Raw genomic sequence first — 25,150 nt, 5'->3', positions numbered from 1 at the left:
TTGTATACTCCATTAAAAAAATGAAGTTTTATTTTGTTTGTTTATGCTACTTAAAGTGATGACCACATTTTGTGAATGTGAATGTGCCATTATGTATCTGATTTCAAAATCAGTTTAAGGATAAAATGTGGCACACATGTTTATTTTCCTCATAAATTTTCTTTTAAACATTTCACAATTGTGCCCTGTAATAACTCATGGGAGAAAGAGGGCAGGTTTCAAAATCAGAGTCAGAACTCACTGCTCTATCTGGAATATCATAATCATTTAAAAGATACATATCATTTATTCAATCAATAACTATTTACTGAGTTTAAGCACTATGTTACGCCATGAAGGATTATGTGATTTGTTACATACTCAAGCATATCATAACATGCTCCAACTCAATAAACAAATCAATGAACAAATAGTTTGAATGCTACTGCTGTAGTCTATGGATGTGTTTTTCAAAGATGGTCCACAGAAGTTTGCCTGTAACGTTCATAAAATAACAAAAGGGACACACAGGTAACGGAAGCATTAGACTCCATGGAGCATATTTATTCTGTATCCACTCTGTAACCATGTTAACATAACACTAAGTCATACCCCATGCATGTAAACTTCTGAGATAAAGAAAAAAAAGTAAACTTGAGGGTTTGAAAGAATATATAAACCTTTAAGAAGATGTCAAGACAACTGAGACTGAGAACCACTGATATAAAATTTTATTTTATTTTTTGCTAAATCCCACCAAGATTATTACTATGTACATCTAAAGTTAAGAAACAAAAAACAGGGACTTCCCTGGTAGTCCAGAGGTAAAGAATCCGCCTTACAATCCAGGGGACATGGGTTCGCTCCCTGGTCAGAGAACTAAGATCCCTCATGTCGCAGGGCAACTAAGCCCGTGTGCCACAACTACTGAGCTTGCGTGCCTCAACTAGAGAGCCCGTGTGCCGCAAACTACAGAGCCCACGCGCTCTGGAACCCGCATGCCACAACTACAGAGCGCACATACCTTGGAGCCTGTGTGCCACAACCAGAGAAGAAAAAACCCCGCACGGCACAACTAGAGAGAAGCCCGCGCTGCAACGAAGAGCCCACACGCCACAACGAAAGATCCAACGCAGCCAAAAATAAATAAAATAAATAATAAATCTCTAAAAAAAAAAAAAAAAAACAAATGCCCTCCCCCAAAATATATTGATGTTTACATTATAACCTCTCATTCATAACTAGAATTAATATACTATATAATAAATGCATGCACTTTACAGGAAGCAAATGCTCATCATTCTCCATCCCTCTCTCCTGGATGAACCAGTGATCACATACTAAAGTTTTGGAACTCCTGAGATTTCTACAATTATTTCAAGGAGATATTTTGAGATGTTCCAAGAATAAAATCAGTTTTAAATTAAACTGAATTTTAAATTCAGCATCGCCATATTCCAAGAAATCATAATTTAAAATAAGGTGACAATACCAAAAGGAGAATAATGATAGTACGTTTTTCCTTATTCCCAGAGATGCTATAACATCCACTTAAGCATTTTGAGTTGTTTTTCCAGTGATTAATTAAAATGACCTTATCCAATCATGTTATAATCAGTGGCATGCATATACATGTGGGTGTGTGTATTTTTTTACACACACAAAATAGTTAAATTTTATATCTGTGACTGCGGTATAAGTACACCTAAGCGTCCCTCATGAAAATTAAAGCTATAACTTCAATTCATTACCATCAACTTCTCTGCCACAAATTCAAGTAGCCATGAACTAAATAAAAAGAACAAAACTGTCCAAAAATGAGAAAAGTGACTTAGGACAGTTCTGTGAATCTCTGAAATTTTACGCAAATTTGCATATCTGTGCATTAAAAAATTTTTTTTAAATTTTGGCCATGCCATGCGGCTTGCGGGATCTCAGTTCCCTGACCAGGGACTGGACCTGGGTCACAGCAGTGAAAGCGCCGAATCCTAACCACTAGACCACCAGGAAACTCCCATACATGCATTTTGCTGATGACAGAATAGTTTTCCTCAGGTTCTGATGACATAAAGAAAGTTAGAACCACTCATCTAAGGTCTTGCTTTTATAATCAGTTCCCCACCTCAATATTCCATATTTTAAAAATGACACAGAGAATTGTTGTTTCAATAACACCTCTACTTTGTTTAACAGGAATCAAAACAAACAGATTTTATCAAAATTAATTGTATAACTATACCATTAATGTGAAGTTCAAGTACAGTTTCATGTTATTTCTAACAAGCATTATCAGCAATTCTATGCTACTGTACAATCCGAACTCCCTAATCACTAGGCTATGGCTACACATCAGGGTTCAGAAACCTCCGGTATGTATTACACTTTCAGCCCAGACTACCCATTCACACCCTGAACCCCTGGATGGCTTGCTCCTTTCTTCTATGATTTCATCTTGTCCTGGATAAAGGAACTGAGATAGATTAATGCTATCCTAGCCACCCTGGTTTTATTTTTATTTTTTAACATTTATTTATTTATTTATTTGGCTGTACCAGGTCTTAGCTGCAGCATGCAGGATCTTTAGTTGCGGCACGCGAACTCTTAGCTGCGGCATGTGGGATCTAGTTCCCTGACTGGAGATTGAACCTGGACCCCCTGCACTGGGAGTGCAGAGTCTTAGCCACTGGACCACCAGGGAAGTCCCCACCCTGATTTTATTTTAATGCCTGCTAAAAAGTACCGTTGACCCTTGAACAACTCGAGGGTTAGAGGAGTCAACCCTCCACACAGTCAAAAATCTGAGTATAACTTCAGAGTTGGCCCTCTGCATCCTCAGATTCAGCCCTATAGTACTATAGTATTTACTATTGAAAAATCCACATACAAGGGGACCTGCACAGTTCAAACCCATTTTGTTCAAGGGTCAACTGTACAGGCTTTTGGAAGCACACAAATTTAAACTATTTAAAAATAACAACTCTCATTAACTCTAAAAAAGTATGAAATTAAAACCTCTTTTCTGTCTGGATTTATGAGCATATGTAAAAACCACAGGTACTTTTAAAAAAAGTGGATCAGGGCTTCCCTGGTGGCGCAGTGGTTGGGAGTCTGCCTGCCAATGCGGGGGACATGGGTTCCAGCCCTGGTCTGGGAGGATCTCACATGCCACGGAGCAACTAGGCCCATGCACAACAGCTGCTGGGCGTGTGCTCTGGAGCCCACGAGCCACAACTACTGAAGCCCGCGTGCCTGGAGCCCATGCTCTGCAGCAAGAGAAGTCACCGCAATGAGAGGACCGCGTGCCATGGCGGGGAATTGGCCCCCGCTCACTGCAACTAGAGAAAGCCCAAGCGCAGCAATGAAGACCCAATGCAGCCAAAAATAAATAAAATAAATAATAATAATAAAAAAAAAGTGGATGAGTATTTAAGGTGGAAAAAAAATCCCACGATGGCATTCAAGGGAAGACCTGAAAACACATGGGACTGATTTGAAAAAGATTCCTTTTGTAACAGTAAATTGATGAAACCTAGGGAAACCAAACCAGAAAACAGCTTATAATTTTTAGATGTTGGTCTCTGGCACAAAGCAGTACTTAGAAATGACTCATAACATTTTATATTTTCATACCAAATATACCAGCCTCTGTACTATTCTTAAAATCCCAAAGATTTTATGAAAAACACAAGCATTACAAATAAGAACTAAGAAGAAACTAAAACTACAGTCCTATAATTAAATATTGTCACACTTCTTTAACATAACTAAGAAAACATTTTTAGAGTTCACAGTGATTAAAGTAAATTTGTACATTTAATCATTCCTATGTGTGATCTATTTCCTCCATAACAGAAAGAAAAAAGCTACAAACAAACCAAAAAACCATGAAAAACAACATAAAAAGACGCTTCAAAATCAAAACTGCAATGGCACTGTTATTAAAATAAATGAACAGAAGCTTTATTTCGGTCACACACTTTCTATGACACAAAGTGATTTTTGTTGGCAACGTGTTCCAATGTACACAATACTTCTGGGGAAGAATGATTTAATGTATTTTACCAAATCTACAAACCTAATTGTGAATTACTGTTTCCTGGATATAGACTTTGAATAAAATACATCTATATGAAGGTATTATAAGGACAAGATAATTTTACACTGTTAAGAGACCAAAGCAAGGTGAGAGGGAATAACTTAAAATGTCCATGATCTAAACACAATTTAATTTTAACTTTCTGTATCATGTTACATAATTTTCATTTTAGGATTTAAGGTAGTTTGCCATCTATCGGACCAGTCTGGGCTTCCAAGAACTCTGGCTTACTGCAGAGGTGGGTTGGAACTGGCTTTCCAGTTACAGGGTTCAAAATTTAGAGTGATCTTTGACTCCAAACATCTTAAATCATCTGCAAATACTTTACTACAGGAAGTTCATCTCTTATAGGAAGCTCATCTCTTATATTACCTCCCAAACTTGATTTCCCACTCCAACATACACCTCTAGCAGCCCCTGTGGAAATAATATGGTGACCCCTCAAAAAAGTAAACACAGAATAACTGTATGATCCAACAATTCCACTTCTGTGTATAAACTCAAAAGAAATGAAAGCAGAGACTCGAACAGATATTTGTAAACCCATGTGCATGGCAGCATTATTCACAATAGCCAAAAGGTAGAAGCAACCCAAGTGTCCATTGACAGATGAATGGATAAACAAAATGTGGTGTGTACAATGGGATATTATTCAGCCTTAAAAAGGAAGGAGATTTTGACACATGATATAACATGGATGAACACTCAAGACATCATGCTAAGTGAAATTAAGCCTGTGACAAAAGGACGAAATTTTTAATTTATTCCTCTTATATAAGGAATAATAGTTGACACATTCATACTTTGCCAGGCATTTATTCCAGGGGGGCTGGGGAGGGGAGAGGAACAGGGCATTAGTGTTTAATGGGTATAAAGTTTCAGTCTGGAAAGATGAAACAGTTCAGGAGACAGATGGTGGTGATTGATGGCTGCATAACAGTGTGACTGTACTTAATACCACTGAACTGTATATTTAGAAATGGTTAAAATGGCACATTTTATGTTAAGTATATCTTACTAGAATTTAAAATATGTCAATTTCACCCATTTGGGACTTTACCATGGATTTTCTGGATTACAAGAATCCTATGTGGCCATAATTCAACTGTGACAGTAAATGTCTCTTATTTGCTAGACCGGTGATTACAGAGACATTTATGATAAAAATAAATGTGTGAGGTAGTTTTAGTTTAGATCAAATTTAAAATCATAGATTTCACTAAGGGAGAATTTAAGGTTTCTGTAACCAAGAACCCTAAGTTGATTTTTTTGGTTTACCTATCCAGTTGAACACTGGCTGGATAAGGAATGAAACTAGTAACTCTTCTACCTGTGGTATCCAGATTGGAGATAGATGAGTAAAATGGAATTTCTACTAAGGTTTCTCAAACATTTTTAAGCCTTCTCCCTCTCCACTCACAATCATAAACAACAACGGCAACAAAGATGGCTTCCTACGTCCTCCTCAGTATATCAGAAGCAATGGGGTTACAGTTCTGAGGCCAGAGACAAATATCCTTTACACAGAAAACATATCCCTTACAAAGTATCTTCAAAGTGTAATATTTTAAAATATATATCAATCACAAAGACACACCCACAAAATTCTAAACAGTAACAACATTAAAAAGTATATTGAAATCAACTATACTTCAATTAAAAATAAATAAAAATTTAAAAAATAAATAATAAATTGGTGAAAAGTATATTGAAGACAAAGAATAGAGATGCTGGTGAATCCTACTTATTTAGGCAAAAATTGACACAAAAGGTAGAAAGAAGTAGGGTGGAAGGAAGATACACAATTGTCCTGTTAATTTTATATATAGGAAACTTGTTTTCAGGAATGCCTGAACCAAGAAACTGGAACCAAATAAACAGCAGCAGCAGCAATAACAAAACCCAACAATCTTGTACCTACTACCAGTCTCACTTTCCACAATCTAGACATCCTACCTTTCATCCTGCCATAATTATAAACATTTTAAATGTTTCTCAAAATTGGTAATACTCTTGCTCTTGTGTTGAATGAAAGTGTATGCTGTTCCTGTTACCAGATAGCTACAATGGAATACCAAGCATTAATATTTAGCAAATCAACCAAAATAACACTATCACTGAAATACTATTTCTGAATGACCATATAGTTTGCTTTACAGGCTTTTCTACTCACCTATGTTTTCTGATCAGTTGCTTAATTGTGTTTCCCTATTCTCATTGAGAGAAATTATATGTAATGGTTCTCAATTAGAGCTAAGAGATTACATGCCTCAAAGTTAAAACTCCTTTTGGGGAATGAGCCTAAGGGAAGGAAGGAAGACTTCTAGAAACCATTTTCAGAAATGAGGTTGGTACTGATTTTCACAATGATTTGAGGGGTGGGGGTGTCTAGTGGCATTTAGTAGGTGGGTGAATGGGTGGGGCAGAGATATTAGACATTCTTCAATGAACTGCAGAGTCCTGACAACAAGGAAATGTCCTGTGAACCAGACAACTTTCAAATGCCCTGTCTGATATTCACATTCGTAAAAATCTCTTTAGAAAAATATGAAGCTCCTCTTTAAAAACAAACACAAAATGCTTTGCATGGATTTGTGAATTTTTCAGCAATGCAACTACCATGTAAAATGAAGGAAGATAACATTTTGTCAGAACTTCCCAGAGTGTTCACTGTTTCAGAAAACTGCATCACCAATGGAAATGTCACTTGTATATGAGTCACCAATACACTACACTTTCAGCAGTCTGCACTAGTAGCCATGAAGTCACACTGATTACAGCATTTGATTATTCACTACCTTTAGTGTAGTTACGATTGAGTACTTACATACTGAAACAGATATTATTTAATATAAATGTATTTATTTTTCCTTCATACTAGTTTCCTTCATAACTAGGGTTATAATGTTGATTTTTTTAAAAAAATCAAGTTATATACGTAGCAGGTTACATATTTAAATTTCAAGATAAAAATGGAAAGAACATTTACGAAATATCTGTTAGAAATAGGGGGCACTGGGCCCAACAGGATTGAAAACTATGTACTTTTATGGCCAAAATCTAACCAATATTACAAGTACTATCTTGGGTTTATAATAGAATCCCCTCAAGTTAGAAGCTGCTGCTTATACCATGAGCAGAATATCAGTATTCAAACCAGGAAACTACAATAAATATTTCCAAGTACATATTTAAACAGGTTTAGGTGTTACGGAGAAAAATTTTAAACAATAACAACATAAAAATATATTGAAGTCAGAGAATAGAGACATTGAGTGAATCCTATTTAGTTAAGACAAGAACTAAAACAAAAGGTAGAAAAAAGTAAGGTGGAAGGAAGATACACAATTGTTTTACTAATTTTATATGCTGGGAACCTGAGAAACATGCTTAAGAAGAAAGTAAAACATGTCTATATAAGATTAAAAAAAAAAAAGAACTTAGCAAATCCTAAACTACTGCTATGAAAATTTGAACATTAAATTTTAAGCACGGAAATGATTATTCAGCAACACTGGGTCAAAATGACATAATTCTGAAAATGTATTTTAAAAAAAACACAAAATAATATGTTAGCATATTTTCAGTTCTTTTGGCAAACAATTCATTTACCCTGTATAATGACTATTAAGATTCTACTGCTGATCTGCAAATTCTTGCCTTTTGGTATTTTCTGGCATGTAATGAAAAAAATTTATTTTAACAACCAATCAAAGAGTATTTACTGAGTATTTAACTAGGTGCTTTTCAATGCACTAAGGACCACTGATGATAAAAAGGAATACGTGACTTAGTCCTTGCCCACCTGGAGCTGATGAAACCTTAGTGTTTTAGGCCCTACAATTTATTACTTAGATATCACCTGATTTCCTATTTCCTCTCACATATTTAAGATCAAACTAGAATTATTTTCTGGTTTGAATGTGGTATGCCCAGCATGGATATCTACTAAGCAACTTATATGTTTATGTAGAGTTTAGGAGAGAGGGTTGGACTTGAGATTGGAAGCCAGCAAGCATAATGATGGTGGTTAACATCAAAGATATGTATGAGACTGCCTGTTAAGAGAGTACAGAGGAAGAAGAGAATAAGGGTAGGAGATGGAATTCTGAGGGCTATCATTTAAGATACATGTGGGAGAAAAGGAATAAGCAAAAAGGAAAAAAGATCATCAGAGCAGAAGAAAAACAAGAAGAGTAGTATGGCAGAAACCTGGGAAGAAGTTGCAAAAAGGAATTATTTCATATGCTGCAAAGAAAGATAAGAACTGAAAAAAAGACAACTGAATTTAACAATTCGTAAATCATCAGTGGCTTCTGACAACGCAGTTTGAGTACAGTTAAAAGGGTTACAGTGGTCACAAAGTACAGACCTGATCTCCCTGTGCTATGCGGTTGCTTCCCACTGGCTATCTATTTTACGTTTGGTAGTGTATATATGTCCATGCCACTCTCTCACCCTGTCACATCTTACCCTTCCCCCTCCCCATATCCTCAAGTCCATTCTCTAGCAGGTCTGTGTCTTTATTCCCGTCTTGCCACTAGGTTCTTCATGACCTTTTTTTTTTTTCCCTTAGATTCCATATATATGTGTTAGCATACTGTATTTGTTTTTCTCTTTCTGACTTACTTCACTCTGTATGACAGACTCTAACTCCATCCACCTCACTACAAATAACTAAATTTCGTTTCTTTTTATGGCTGAGATCTAGAGACTGTCATACAGAGTGAAGTAAGTCAGAAAGAGAAAAACAAATATCGTATATTAATGCATATATGTGGAACCTAGAAAAATGGTACAGATGAACCGGTTTGCAGGGCAGAAATTGAGACACAGATGTAGAGAACAAACGTATGGACACCAAGGGGGGAAAGCCGCGGGGGGGTGGTGGTGGTGGTGGTGGTGGGATGAATCGGGAGATTGGGATTGATATGGATACACTGATGTGTATAAAATGGATGACTAATAAGAACCTGCTGTATAAAAAAAATAAATAAAATTCAAAAATTAAAAAAAAAAAAGGGCTACAGTGGATTAATGACTGGGGATGGAGAGGAGGGTGGGGAAGTGGGGATAGCGGTTAACAACTGAAAAGCTGGATCAAGTGAAACATTTTTAGTAAAAGCAAATCATAAGCTTATTTTTATGTTTGAAATGAAGAATCTGGTAAAGAGGAAGAAAAAGTTATGGGAAGGAAAAATCACTGAAGGATCAAGGAAAAAGAAGAGAAAACAATCAAGAGCCAAGGTATAAAGCATTAACTGTGGAAATGGACAGGATCTCTAATTTGAAATGGAATTTAAAAATTTGAACATGAAAAATGAAGAAAGCTGAAATCATATACTACTACATTTTCTATTTTGGTAATTTTAAGAAATACCTTTATGATGAGTTGATACAGTCATCAACTGAGTAACTAAGTTCAGTTACTCAGTGTTTACAGACTTCATATCTTCCTATGGCTTTTTGTATACACTCACATCTAATGGAAACTCTGACTGCTGCCACATATCAGATCACCAATTCTTCCTTATAAGATTCAATTAACTCTAAACTTCACATTCATTTTTTAAAAAAATTACTAATAGATATTTCTTTTATAACAACAAAAAAACATAATTAGGAAACTTGGAGACACTAATTATTAATGGTCATCACACTGATTTCTGATAACCAAAGGCAATGGTTCACAGAGTTTTGGATTTCACAGAACAGTAAAAAAAATTTTAACTGGAAAACTAACATAAATTTGCCAACTTCTAATTCTTTTCTAAGCAAGAATAATAACAAAAAAGAAAGAAAGGAAAACAACCTAAGACTTAGTTCTTCTCGAAAGTCTGAGAAACTATCACAGCCCAGTGGAGCCTAAGAACACATGAAGACTAAATGTAATGTGTTATCCCAGATGAGATTTTGAACCAGAAAAAGAATACTAGTGAAAACCACAATGAGATATTACCTCACACCCGTTAGAATGGCTATTATCAAAAAGACAAGAAATAACAAGTGTTGGTGAGGATGTAAACTGGTACAACCACTATGGAAAACAGTACTGAGGTTCCTCAAAAAATTAAAAATAGAACTACCATATGATCCAGCAATTCCACTTCTGGGTATTTATCGGAAGAAAATGAAAAACACTAATTTGAAAGATATATGCACTCCATGTTCACTGTGGCATTATTTACAATAGCCAAGGTATGGGAAAAAACTGAATGTCTATCAACAAATGAGTGGATAAAGAAAATGTGGTATGTGTGTATATATATATATATATATATATATATATATATATAAAATAAAATATTATTCAGCCATCAAAAAGAATGAAATCTTGCCATCTGCTGCAGCATGGATGGGCTTTGAGGGCGTTATGCTAAGTGAAATAAGTCAGACAGAGAAAAGACAAATACTGTATGATCTCACTTATATGTGGAATCTAAAAAAAAAACCTCCGAGCTTCCCTGGTGGCGCAGCGGTTGAGAATCCGCCTGCCAATGCAGGGGACACGGGTTCGAGCCCTGGTCTGGGAGGATCCCACATGCCGCGGAGTGGCTGGGCCCGTGAGCCACAATTACTGAGCCTGCGCGTCTGGAGCCTGTGCTCCGCAAAAAGAGAGGCCGCGGTAACGAGAGGCCTGCTTACCGCGATGAGGAGTGGCCCCCACTTGCCACAACTAGAGGAAGCCCTCGCACAGAAACGAAGACCCAACACAGCCATAAATAAATAAATAAAAATTAAAAAAAAAAAAAAGACTTCAAGTGTTGTTCACTTGGGACCCCTGATAATAATATCCTCCAGGAATAAAGGCAAACTAGAAATTATTTTAAAAAAATAAAAATAAAAAAATTAAAAAAAAAAACAAAAAAAAAAAACCTCCAAGCTCACAGATACAGAAATAATGGAGAACAGACTGGTGGTTGCCAGAGGTGGGGTTGGGGAGTGGGTGAAATGGGTGAAGGGAGTCAAAAGGTACAAACTTCTAGTTATAAAATAAATAAGTTATAGGATGTAATGTACAGCCTGGTAATTATAGTTAATAATACTGTATTGTATATGTGAAAACTGCTAAGTGTAGATCTTAAAAAGTTCTCATCACAGGGAAACAAATTCTGTAACACTGGGTGGTGATGGATATTAACAAGACTTACTGTGGTGATCATTTTGAAATATATACAAATATGAAATAAAACACAGGGTTTAATTAATAATAATGTAATAATATTGGTATATTAGTGTAACAAATGTAGCACAGTAATATGTTAACAATAAGAGAAAGTGGGTGAGAAGAATGTATAGGAATTCTCTATTATTTCTGCAACCTTTCTGAAAATCTAAAACTATTTTAAAATAAAAAGTTTATTTTTTTAAAAGTTAAAAAGTCCTCAAAAACAAGGACATATATAAGTTTAAGCAAAGACACACACACACACACACACACAGACATGTGTGTGTTACATTGACCTTGCTTTTCTCATTTTGCCATAGACCACTGAAAACTTTATCTCCATCTACAGGAAACATCATTTATTAGGGAACTCATGGTCTAGGAGACTATATAAAGATTGATAAAAGCATCTCTGATTATTTAAGAATTTTGACTTTTGCTGTCTCAATAAATTCCTAAGTTTCTTTTTTTTTTTAATTCTGCAAATATACGATGGAAAAAAGGCTGATCAACACTCACAGGTAAGCACTGCATCAATTCCCTTTAATGTTGCATAGGAGTTGGACGCACAAAGTCTGAAGGTCTGCACATCTAAGTTAGAGGCCAGTTCCTCCACAGTATTTAAATTTCAATAGGAGGGACTTCACTGGAGGCGCAGTGGTTGAGAGTCTGCCTGCCAATGCAGGGGACAGGGGTTCGAGCCCTGGTCCGGGAAGATCCCACATGCCGCGGAGCAGCTAAGCCCGTGCGCCACAACTACTGAGCCTGAGCTCTAGAGCCCGCGAGCCACAACTACTGAGCCTGTGTGCCACAACTACTGAAGCCCGTGCTCCTAGAGCCTGTGCTCCGCAATGAGAGGCCACCACAATGAGAAGCCTGCGCACCTCAACGAAGAGTGTCCCCCGCTCGCCGCAACTAGAGAAAGCCTGTGTGCAGCAACAAAGACCCAACACAGCCAAAAATAAATAATAAATAAAATAAATTTTAAAAAACTTTCAATAGGAAAAGACAAGGTTAGAGAACTACTTCCCTGCCTTTCAGTAGTAAAAAAAAAAAAAAAAAAAAATCAAGCCCACCCTCACATCTTTGTTAGTTTTCTGAACTAATATATTAAAGAGCATAGTGGAGAAGTGAGGTAAGGAAGGATATCTATATTTGTTTTGTAGCTCATGAAATGCAGTAGTGAAGAAACAATTTCCTAGGTAAAATGTGATTAAGACTTGAACTGACTTATTTACTACCCAAGCTTTATCTGTCAATTGCACTCATTGCAAAAGACTCTTCAAAGCAAAATCTTAAAAGACCAATATGTAACACAAGTATTTATTGAGGAACATGTGCTTGATACTATGCTAGGCACTGCACCAATCTAAGTAAAAATATTCGACCATTATGAAATATCAAGCCACTTACTATTTTATTTGTTAAATTACCCTATAATTTAATTTTAAAAATCATTATAAATACTGTGAGCACTGACTACTTACTAGGTAATACGCTTGGTACTGTGGAAATACCAAAATGAGAAGTAAGGGCCTGAATAAAACTTCATTAAAAAAAAAAAAAGGCCTTTTAATAAGCACAAAAAATGAAACAAATATCAAGTAAAATGAGTAAAATTTTGACTGAAATAGCAGTAAGTCATTAGATGACTCGCTTTTTTTCTATAGAAAATTATCAAGTACATTCTTCTGAATAAAGAGTTAAATAATATAATTTTTAAATATAAAAAAAAGTATGGCATAATTTCATTACAGATGTAATAAAAGTTATTAATAAAAATGGACAACTAGGAACTTCCCTGGTGGCTCAGTGGTTGAGAATCTGCCCGCCAATGCAGGGGACATGGGTTTGAGCCCTGGTCCAAGAGCAGCTAAATCCGTGCACCGCAACTACTGAGCCTGCGCTCTAGAGCCCGCGAGCCACAACTACTCAGCCCGCACACCGCAACCACTGAAGCCTGTGTGCCCTAATGGCTGCGTGCCACAACTACTGAAGCCTGCATGCCTAGAGCCTGTGCTCCACAACGAGAGAAACCACAACAATGAGAAGCCCGTGCCCCACAACAAAGAGTAGCCCCGGCTCGCTGCAACTAGAGAAAGCTCCTGCTTTAAATTAAAAAATTAAAAAAAAAAAATTAAATTAAAAAAAAAATTTAAAAAAAAGACAACTATCTTAACTCTTCAGCATTTCCAATTTCTATTTCAACATCACAAACTTCTCAAACTTCAAAATAGTTTGTGGTTCCTAAAGTTTAAGATGAAAAAAGAAATTTAAAACTGAAAATCTTTCAAAAACTTTGCCATGCTGTTCAAAATCAATTTAAATGTATTGCATTTGATATTAGATAACATATTCAAGAGGAGATATATATTAAGGTACAAGCAAGGTCTAGCTTCTTCTGGTACCTAAAATATTATGTCAACTTGAAAATGGCCATAGCTGACTAACTACAGGAACTCTTGATCACTTCTCTCCTCTTCCTCTACAAACCTGTCACCCCCATCTCCAGAGTACCACTGCTGCCTAAATTTCTTTCCCTAACTCATTCTTCTTGCCTCACTCTTGGGTAGATTTTAAATGGCAGGATTAGCAAAGAGATATATAGGGAAAACTGCTGCTACTGCTAATTCTCTTCCACACTGTTAAACTCTCTGGAAAAACTCTCTGGGTTAAGTCCTGCCTCTGGCAATAATTAGTTACTGACCTTGGAAAAATACATACTTTGAACTCCTCCTTTTACTTCACAAAAGCAAAGACAGATAAAAAAATTTTTTTTCTTTAATTAAGACAACTTAGCTAGGCTTAAAGTAAGATAATCATTTCTGTAATCAGGGGCTGAGCCTTTGGGACTCTGGGTCTGGAAATAGGCAGTCTGAAGTTCAATCCCCTTTTGTACCAGGGTCCTAGAGTCAGGTTCAACTGAAAGGAGGTTGAAAAAAGCTGTGTACTTTTAAACATGTATAAAACCTCCAAAGAGGTAACAGAATAATATATTTTTTTAAAAAAGAACAAAATATTACAAGACAAATCGGCCAATATGCATCAAGAACAGACAGAAACGCAAGAGGTCCAATAATAAATTCTGGAAAAAAAAGTCATTTAAATTAAAAATTCAGAAGACAACAATGAACTCTAGATTGGATATGGAGAGAACTGATGACTAGAAGCTAGAACTAAGGAATTCACGCTGAAAGCAGCACAGAGAAAATAGATGAGAAATATGAACAAGAAATTAAGAGCCAGAGCACAGATTAATATCAAGCAAGAGTTTGAGAATGAGAAAATTAAAGCCTGAGAAGCAATATTTAAAGGGAAAAAAAGATTGTAAACTTTTCTGAACTGTAGAAATGACAGCTTTCAGATTGAAAATACACACAAGTGTAGAGCAGGAAAAACAAAAATCATATGAAACAACATGATGAATACAGCAGAGTAAAAACTGCAAAATATCGAGGACAAAGAGACAATCTTAAAAACATACAGTGTTTAAGAGAGTATCAGCAAAGTAATGACAATTAGATTAAAAGCATATTTTACACCAGCAATAAACATCCGAAAGCAACAGAATAAGTAGTATCTTCAATATGTTGAGTGAAAGTAACTGTTAATCTAGAATTCTGAATCTACTTAAATTAGTATTCAATAATAATTATGAAATAAAGATATTTTAAGACATAAAAACTAAGAAAGTTTACCACACATGAAGCCTTGCTTAAAATAACTAAAGGATGTATATTTCAGCAACAATAAAAGTAAATACAGAGGGAAGAGACGGTATTCAAGAAATAATGGTGAGTAAAAAAATCACTGTTGGGCTTCCCTGGTGGTACAGTGGTTGAGAATCTGCCTGCCAATGCAGGGGACATGGGTTTGAGCCCTGGTCTGGGAAGATCCCACATGCCGCGGAGCAACTAGGCCTGTGAGCCACAACTACTGAGCCTGCGCGTCTGGAGCCTGTGCTCCACAACAAGAGAGGCCGCAATAGTGAGAGGCCCGCGCACTGCGATGAAGGGTGGCCCCCACTTGCCGCAACTAGAGAAAGCCCTTGCACAGAAATGAAGACCCAACACAGCAAAAATAAATAAATAAATTTAAAAAAAAATCACTGTAATCAATCAAAATGAGTAACAGTTAAAAAGTTAAGAGAACATTTTGAGTTTAAAAAGAAGTAGAACTACAACACACATTATGGAAGAAAATATTTGCAAATCACATATCTGATAAGGGTCTTGTATCCAGAACACATAAAGAACTCTTACAACTCAAAAAAAAGACAACTTAAATACAGGCAAAAAGATCTGAGTAAGCATTTCACCAAAAAACAAACAAACCCATAAAATACAAACAAACAAAAAAACTGGTTAACAGGGACATGAAAAGATGTTCAAAATCATCAGTCATTAGGGAAATATAAATCACAACCATGAGTTATCATTTATACTCACGACCATGACTAGAATCAGAAAGGCAAAAACAAGTGTTGGTACGGATATGAAGACACTGGAACCCTCACACATTGCTGGTGGGAATGTAAAACGGTGCAGTTACTTTGGAAAACAGTTTGGCAATTCCTCAAAAAAGAGAGGTACCATATGACCCAGTAATTTCCACTCCTTAGGCATTTACCCAAGAGAAATGAAAATATACATCCACAAACTGCACATGAATGGTCAAAGAATCATTATTTCTGATAGTCAAAAGGCGGAAACAAACTAAATGTCCATTAATTGATGAATGAATACACAAAATGTGGTACATCTATACAATGGAATATTATTTGACATTAAGAAGAAATGAAGGGCTTCCCTGGTGGCACAGTGGTTGAGAATCTGCCTGCCAATGCAGGGGACACGGGTTTGAGCCCTGGTCTGGGAAGATCCCACATGCCGCGGAGCAACTGGGCCCGTGAGCCACAAGTACTGAGCCTGCGCGTCTGGAGCCTGTGCTCCACAACAAGAGAGGCCGCGATAGTGAGAGGCCCGCGCACCGCGATGAAGAGTGGCCCCCACTTGCCGCAACTAGAGAAAGCCCTCGCACAGAAAACGAAGAACCAACACAGCCATAAAAAAAAAAAAAAAAAAAAATTTATTATGCCAAGGTGCCATATTTAAAAAAAAAAAAAAAAGAAGTGAAGTACTGATATGTGCAACAACACAGATGAACTTTGAAAACATTATGCTAGGTGAAAAGACGACTGTGACAAAATACCACATAGTGTATGATGCCATTTACCTGAAATGTCTAGAGGAGGCAAATCTACAGACACAGAAAGTAGATTAGTGATTGATTACGGCTGGGGGCTAGTGGCTTGGGGGAATGGAGAATGAGAGTTAGTGGGTAGGGAGTCTCCTTCAGGGCGTATGAAAATGTCCAAACATCATAGTGTGGTGGTGGCTGCACAACTCTACGCATATGCCGAAAAACTGGACCATGCACTTTAATGAGTAAATCGTACGGTATGTGAGTTGTATCTCAAGAAAGCTGGTAAAAGAAAAAAATAGAGCTAAACTATTATGTAACAGTAATGTGGAAGGTGAGAGGGAATACTGAGGTCAACATCTTCTAAATCCCTATATTATTTGTGGGTGGATAGAGATGCTCAATATATAGGCACAGCTAGAAAAAAAAGGATAAAAATACAATCCATAGCTTCTACATGATCAAAGGGAAAAAATATGAATAGAAACTTAACGAATTCAATGCAAAGCAAATCAAAATCCTAGAAAGATTTCCACAGAATTAGACAAACTGATTATAAAAAATAGCATATGGAGGAGTAAAGATCCCAAGCAATTCGGGGGGAAAAAAAAGGATTGGGGGTTCTGCCTGGCCAGATATCAAGACTTCTCATAAAACACTATAATTAAGATAGTGCATTAGTGGTGCACCAACAGATCAATACATGAATGAAACAGAATAGAGAACCTAGAAACAGAACACAAAACAAAGAGAATGATGGTATATGACAGAGAAGGCAAACAACACTGGTTAGTGGGGAAAAGATGGCTCATTCAATGAACGGCATTGGGACAAATAACTTCTTATGTGGGAGAAAACAAATTCCCTACTTTAGTCCATACACAAAAATAAATTCCAGGTATATTAAAGACCTAAATGTTGTAAAACTAAATTTTTAGAGAACTTGAAGAAAACACTAGAAAAACAGCTTTATGACCCTGGTGTAGAAAAGGAATTCCTAAACAAGTAATAAAAAGTAGAAATCATTCACCTAATAAATTTACCTACAAATAAATTTAAAACATCAAAAAAGACACCATCAACAAAGTTAAATACAAGAGGCAGGCTAAAAGAAGATATTTACAACATATACAACAAAGAATTGGCATCCAGACCACAGAAGAAACTAATAAGGAAAAGACACACCACCCAACAGAAAAATGGGTAATCAGTGGAGGTGAACACAATGTTGTAAAGCAACTATACTCCAATAAAATAAAAAGAAAAGAAAAGTGGGTAATCTATTCATATGAGTGAAACACAGGACACCTGAATCTCACTAGCAATCAGCAAAATGCAAATTAGGGCAAAATGATATACCTCTCACACTCATCAGATTGGTAAGTTTTTCAAGTCTGACAGTACAAAGTGTTGATCAAGATGTAGGAAAAGGGGAACTCTCATGTTTTAGAAAATAATCTGGCAATATCTAGTAACAGTCATAATGTGCACACCCCATGGCCCAGCAATTCCACTTCTAGGTATTCCAATTTAAAAAAACCACACATAAACAAAAATGATCACAGCAACATTTTTTTAAATAGGAAAAAAACTGACAGTAATTCAAATATCCATTAGTCCTCGAAGAATGGCTAGGGCTGGGGTTGCTTCACTTTGGTAGTTCCAGAGCCTAGCAATATGCTATCACAGGTATATGTTCAGAAAATGTTTGAGTGAATGAATAAATAAATGAGAAAGAAATTGTGTTACCTAAAAGTAGATGCAGAGTTGAGAAATAGCTTTTATTACATGGAGAACTAAAACAAAATAGACAAAAATCCTTGCTTTCATGATATAAATGAGACAAATGAGTACAGAGTATGTTAAATAGTGATAAGTGCTAAGAGAAATAAAAAAAGCAGTGAAGGGGGATAGGGAAGTATGGGGGTGGGGATTTACAATTTTATACTGAATGGCCAGAAAAGGCCTCACTGATAAGGTAACATCTGAATAAAGATTTGAAGGGAGTGAAGGAGCCAGCAGATACCTAGGGGAAGAACATTGCAGGCAGAGGTAACGGCCAAGGCAAAAATCCTAAGACTGAAGTACGCCTGGCACTTCTGATGAATAGCAAGATCTCTGTGGATAAAGCAAAGTGAGTGAAGAATGATGGGAGGACTTCCCTGGTGGCGCGGTGGTTAAGAATCCGCCTGCCAATGCAGGGAACACGAGTTCGAGCCCTGGTCCGGGGAAGATCCATCCCACATGCCAAGGAGCCAACTAAGTCTGTGTGCGCCACAACTACTGAACCTGCGCTCTAGAGCCTGGGAGCCACAACTACTGAGCCCGCACGCCACAACTACTGAAGCCCTCGCGCCTAGAGCCCGTGCTCCGTAACGAGAAGCTGCTGCAATGAGAAGCCCGCATGCAGCAACGAAGACCCAACGCAGCCAAAAATAAATAAATAAATATATAAAATTTAAAAAAAATAAAAAGAATGATGGGAGATGAGAAGTGGTTTGGGGGGGGGGGTGGATACAGATCTAGCAGAGACTTTGGCTTTTACTCTGAGCAAGAAGGCAAGTCCTCGGAAGGTTTTAAACACAGGAATTACATGACCTAACCTGTATTTTAATAAGATCACTCTGGTTTCTATGTTGAAAACAGACTGCAGGGATAGAAGGGATAGTTAATGATGATAGTGGCAATCACAAGGTTCTTTGGGGTATCTGGACAAGGTCCCTACTTCAGTGCTGTTAGGATAATTGGGATTCCACTAATGCTTGACCTCTCTAACCAAATGAAAAATTGGGTATCTGAGAATATAAGTCTGAACATAGAGATAAAATAAGCAAATACTCTAAGATCTCGGATCTTAAACATTTTTGAGGTTAAAATTTACTTAGTCACACCAAAATAATACCACCGTAGGCCTGTGCTTCCCTGACCTACTACTCCTTATTCATTCCTTGAGAGAAAGGCAAAGAACACAGGTACTTCCAAATTGATGCTGAAATAAATCTGATACTCATTCACTTAGTCAACCAACATTTGGTGGGTGAGTACCTACAATATGGGCCAGCTGCTGTCTTGAGTGCAAGGGCTATAAAGATGAACAAAATATGGCCCATCCTAAGATATTTACAGTCTAGTGTGTGAGCTACCTAGACTTACATAACGTGCCATAAAGAAACACAAGCTCACTTTTAATGTTATACAGCAGCACTAACAGAAATATAACATGAGCCACAAATGCAAGCCACATATGTAATTTAAAAATTTCTAGTAACCATTTTTAAAAAGGTAAAAAGAAACAAGCAAAATTAATTGCAATATTTTACTTTACTGAATAAATCCAGAATATTATTTCAACATGTAACAATATAAAAATTGAGATTTTTACATTCTTTTTTTATACCATTTTTTAAATCCTAGGTATATTTTATACTTAAGCATATTTCAATTTGAACTAGCCACATTTCAAGAGTCTTGAACAGCATAATTATGCAGAATAGACCTATTTTTTAGAAAACTGAAAAGAATTTGACACAGGTACAGGGCAAAGTAAATTAGTAGAAGGAGGCTTGAACATGTTCACAGCTTAAAGAAAAAGAGTAAACATACTATAGATAATTGATACGGAGTGCGGAGAGCAAGATGAAAGAGCACGAGGACTGGTTAGTTTGGAAGGGAGGACCATCGCACCTTCCTCTGTGACAAGTGGAAAGGTTAGATTAAGATATAAACAAGTTTGGTGAACGTGAATGGGTTGAGAGTTTAGGTTAAGAGCTTCCCATTTTTCTCAGTGAATCAGAAGACCATCTTACTAGCCTCCTTCCATCACTGCGGATACAAACCTGAAGGGACTACATTTATGGAACAATTTAATAAACTGTATCCTAGTATGACAACATTAAGTTGTGTTTTTAAAAATTATAGTAATTTTCTAGCTTTCTTATGGACTGGTCAATCCTTGAATTTTGTCACTTGATCTGTAAACACAGAAGCAATGCTATGGATTCATTCTTTATTTTCTCACCTATTCATTTATTCAGCAAACATGTACCCAATGTCTACTCTTATGTCAAGTACTGTGTGAGACAATGAGCATACAGAGATGAATAAGGCCCTCAGTGACCTACATTTGTGTCCCCAGTATTTAGCTTATTATGTCTGCACACAGTAAGTGCTTTAAAAACACAGCACTACATTGCCCTGTAAAGAAATATTACATGTCAACTAAAATATGAACTGACAAAGACTTTCATTTGTCTAAAGTAGCGCTGTACAATAATTTTCTGTGCTAATGAATATGTCCTACTCTGAACTGTCCAATATAGTAGCTAATAGCCACATGGATTTTTAATTAATTAGAATTTTAATAGCCAAGGTGGTTAATGGCTACCACAAAAATCTAAATACGAGAATACAGTGGCATTTCCACTACTATAATCATGGTGCTGTCATCTCTAATGAGTTAACACACATGTGATGCTAGAATAATACCAACTGTACCAGAAAGACATCATAAGAAAATTTTCTTAGTGTAAAATAACTTTAGCATTATGAGCCCAAAAAGAAAGAAAGAACAAAAGAAAAAGAATAGTCCAATCTTTTCAGTCTGCTTCCCCAAAGGAAAACATCAACTTTCTGACAACCTCCTAATTTTTCTCATTGTGTCAAGAAGTGAAAATAGTCTGCGGAGATACGGAGTCAAACTTTTTTTAATTAGGGAAGAACTAATAGAACATATGAGTTGTTTCAGTACAAAATGATAACAAACTTTTTTTTGGCAATACAATTTAAATTGTTGAAAATTGGGATGCATATAATGAATAAAGTGTTTTTATAACTCAAAAAAACCTGTCTTTGTGATCTGCTTATTAATTTCTCCAAATCTGTCCTAGTTATCTGAATTTTCTTAAGTGAACCTATTGCTAAAAGATTCAATTCATTGAGCAAATGGAAGTATAATTTAAACTAGACTTTGAATTGAATAATTCCTGGTGTAGTAACCAGAATGGCTGTTTATGGCTGGGATAGTAAAATACACTTTCATTACTCTGTGAATCCACTATCCTTAATGTATAATTTAAGTGACTGTACAGACTTAATCAGAGAAACAAAGTCCTACATGGGCACAGGTCTGATTACATACTTCCGTACTTACATACTGATAACTTAAAAGTAAAACCAGTGAAGTGAGCGACTAATGTCAGAGAGAGCATTTTTTGTGCACCGCGAACTTGTTCAACTTGTTAACCACCCCGTAAGGCAGTTGTCTTGTAAATTAACCACACAACTTCCTGCCCTTCCTTTTAGTTGTGTTCAGCTGAAGCCATTTAAAAAAAACATTACCAGATTGCCTGTCTTGAAGATGAGAATGGTTATACAATCAGGATTTTATTCAGGTTAAAAAAATACCTAACACTGAGAAGTGGTGTCTTAAATCTACTAGAAAAAACTTTAAGAGAACCACTAGCACACAAAAACACCATCAGGTAAACAAGACTTCTATACGTGAAGATGGGCAAATCAAAGGCATGAGATGAGACCTGAAATAATCAACTTCTAGAGTAAAGTTACCGAGCTGCCGCTTACTGCAACGAAGCCAAAGTATTACAACAATTTGGTATCATAATGACATCATTAGCTTGGTTTCCTAATAAGGCATATATCTGGGATATATGAATGCCCAATTACCTAAAAATAGAGAGCTAACATTTGTCTGAGGCAGTGGCAGGCAGTTCTAGTTTCATTTATAAGTTTTTTTTTTTTTTTTTTGAGAATGATGCCCACTGCCAAATGAATTAACAGAAGGCTGGCTCTGAAACAGCATACTTCTTAGTCATAACAAAAAAAATGTTCTTCCAGAGCAGGGAAAAAGAGGTATCAATGTTTTGGTCCCACAAAACCTTTACAGTTCCACAAAAACCGTTTCTGCTTCTCTGCCTTTTGAATTAGTAAATGAAAACACCGAGTTGTAACAGCATTTAATTACTAATGCGATTTAGAAATTAAGCCGCAAACAGTAACAGACCTCATCATGGAGGTAAGGTTAGGCTTCTTCAGCCAGGAGCAATTTCAGTCCAAACTGTCACGTTGCCTTAGTGGTGTATTTTGCGGGTTGCAGTTGCCAGCAGGCAAGAAAGTTTTCTCTGTGAATTAATTCTGAGAAAGGTGGCGCTTTTTATATGCCTTAAATCACCCTTTTCTAAGATCCTTTTTTTTCTCCAGGTGTTCCAGTAAAACTGAAAAGTTAACCATTGGTTCCAAACCAGTCTCGTTCTAACTGCCTCGGGAGAACGGAAAAAAGGGAGGTTCGCGTTCGAAAAGTTTCACTTGGGGTTAGAGTGAGGACAAGGTAAGAAAGAAAAGTCCTCCGTAACTATCGTACTTACCTTCGAAACTAGACGGGGTGTTGGAATATTCGTTCTTTCCCTCACCCAGGCCTTGGGTAAAATTTCTTTCGTTGAGAGCGGTTAGACTAGGTAAGTGACCCTCCTCCTTGATAACGCAACCGCGAAAACAGCGAGGAGAGGGAGCTGGAGACAAGTCCTCACCCTCCCCTTCGCTCAAACGAGTCCCAAATTGTTAGAGGCAGGAAACACAAGCCTCTTTTCTCTCCCCAACACCTACTCTCTTTCCGTGCCCTCGCCCGAGTTCCTCAGGAGGGACGCCGACCCCGCTCCGGACTCGCTTCTGATCGCAGCCGCCCAGGTGCGCCGAGGAGGAGGGAGTAACCGAGAAGCGCGGGCAGGAAGCGGACGCCTCCCGCCGCCGACCTCGGCGGCCCGGGCTCGGCAGCGAGACGCGTGCCGGAGCTGCGCGGGGCTCTGCCGGCTCCCGGGCCCGCGCCCGCCTCCGCTGCGGCCTAGCCCGGAGCCCGCGCCCCGGCCTCGCGGCTCCGCGCCGCCGGCCCTCCTCGCCACCTGGGCCCGAGAGACCGCGCGGGAGCGAGCGTCCGGGAGGTGAGGGGCGGAGGCACCTACCAGCTGCTGCCGGACCCAGCGCCACATGCCCCCGCCGTCGCCGTCCCGGTCCCGCGGGACGCGGGGGCCGAGGGGCTGCAGGTGGAGGCCGAAGAGCCAGAGGGGGAAGCAGGAGAGCCCCTCCGGCTGAAGTTCCGCTCGCCGTCGCTCCCGCCTCACTCCCCGCGCCGGGGCCCCATCTCGCCGCGCCGGCCCCGAGGTCCTACAGGCGCGGTCCCGGCGCCGCCCCCGCCCGGCGCAGCTGAGTCCGCTGCCGCGCCGCAACCACCTTCATTATTGACCGACCGTTGTCACCCGCAGTACCGCCACAACCCCACCCCCGGCCCCACCCGGGCCAGCCCCCGGCGCCCCGGCCCGCCCCCGGACGTGACGAAATTGGCTGCGCGGACCGAGGGCTCAGGCTCAGCCGCGTGGGTAGGGAAGGCGGCGAGCGTGGAGGGGGGGCCGGGCTTCCGAACGCGGCGTCTGGGCTCTGCCCCCTCCCCTCATTTCTGGGGTAGGATTTAGTCGCGTGGGTGTGTCTGTCTACCGAGCCTGCAGCTCCTGGCCGACTCCTCTATTCCTACCTCCTGATGCGGGTCTGCTTCTGGTTCTCTTCTGTCTTCTTTGGTTCCCCCAGCCGCCCGACACGCATACTCAAGATCAGGAGTGTAGTGACTGAAAGTTAATCCCCGGAGGTCTCCAGTTTCGGTTCAGTGAAATTGCCAAAGCCTTTGTCTCAACACTTAACGCAGCTCTCTTTAGCCAAAGACTGAGCTGGGGCTAGGGAAATCCTGATCACTTCAGTAATTTTGAAAGGGGATGCAACTCCCCCGGGCCTGGTCCGGTGCGGACTACCGTTTCCGGGAGAATAGACAAGATACGCTGTCTTGCAGTGCTAAATTGAACAGGTTAGCGGGAAAAATACTTTCTGTGGGAAGGTAGTTGTTTACTGTTAACTGCCGAACTCCTGCAATCAAAACCACCTCATCAGTAACAAGACCTAGGTAAGAGAAGGGTGTGGAAAAATAGAGGTAAGAAGGAATATAAAAGCAACTGGATTAAAACTTTGACTTGAAAGGCTGAAGTGCCGGGTCTCGCTTTATTCAAAAGCAAGCCCGTATACATCTTGAAGTGTTATGTATGTGTATTGTGTGCAGTATTTTGCTGAATTAAAGCACACTTCACCATTCGACACACAAGAGTTAAAGAATTTTTTTTATTAAACGAAAACAGAAATCTAAATGAGATTAGCAAAACTAGGCAAGTTTTTTGCATCCATAAACACAGTCTTTTAGTTTCAGTAGACATTCTTTATTATATAATGATTATCCAGCACCACAAATAGAGCCTTTCCTTAGGAGTATTTATGATCTGTAAAACCAGAAGTGGAATTTTACATTATATATAAATCCAACTATAAAAATTAGCTAGATATTTAAAGAGAAAAAGTAATCTCACTTTTGTTCTTCTAACTGAACCTTGCTTTATGACCCTAAAAGGAAGTTTGAGATACATTTACTTATCTGTAATAGTGATAAAACATTACTACCATTCATGGAGCACTTGTGTGTCCCAGGCCCTGTAATAAACTCTTTACTTGCATGGTCTAATTTAACCCCATCAGTCCTTTGAAGTTGATACTACTGAAGTTGATACAATATTATTCCCATTGTGTGGATGCAGACATGGAGGCGCAGGTTAAGTAACTTGGCAGAGCTGGGATTCAGATTCTGGATGGTCAGGCAACAAAAG

The 25,150-nt window shown here is 38.2% G+C and overlaps 1 protein-coding gene across 3 annotated transcripts in view; it reads right to left on the bottom strand.

Annotated features, from left to right (window-relative positions):
• ATP11B (ATPase phospholipid transporting 11B (putative)) overlaps positions 1 to 23,709 on the bottom strand; it is a 126,167-nt gene extending 102,458 nt beyond the window's left edge. For all 3 annotated transcript variants that reach the window (XM_068546299.1, XM_068546297.1, XM_068546300.1), the window contains exon 1: positions 23,417 to 23,709. In XM_068546299.1, coding sequence (XP_068402400.1) covers positions 23,417 to 23,443 — 27 coding nt within the window. In that variant the 5' untranslated portion in view covers positions 23,444 to 23,709. The remainder of the gene's footprint in view (positions 1 to 23,416) is intronic.
• Between the last annotated feature and the right edge of the window lie 1,441 nt (positions 23,710 to 25,150).

This window comes from Eschrichtius robustus, chromosome 6 (genome assembly GCF_028021215.1).
Source record: "Eschrichtius robustus isolate mEscRob2 chromosome 6, mEscRob2.pri, whole genome shotgun sequence".
NCBI classification, from domain to species: domain Eukaryota; kingdom Metazoa; phylum Chordata; class Mammalia; order Artiodactyla; family Eschrichtiidae; genus Eschrichtius; species Eschrichtius robustus.
Note: the sequence above shows the minus strand (reverse complement) of the source record. Positions and strands in the feature narration are given on the sequence as shown.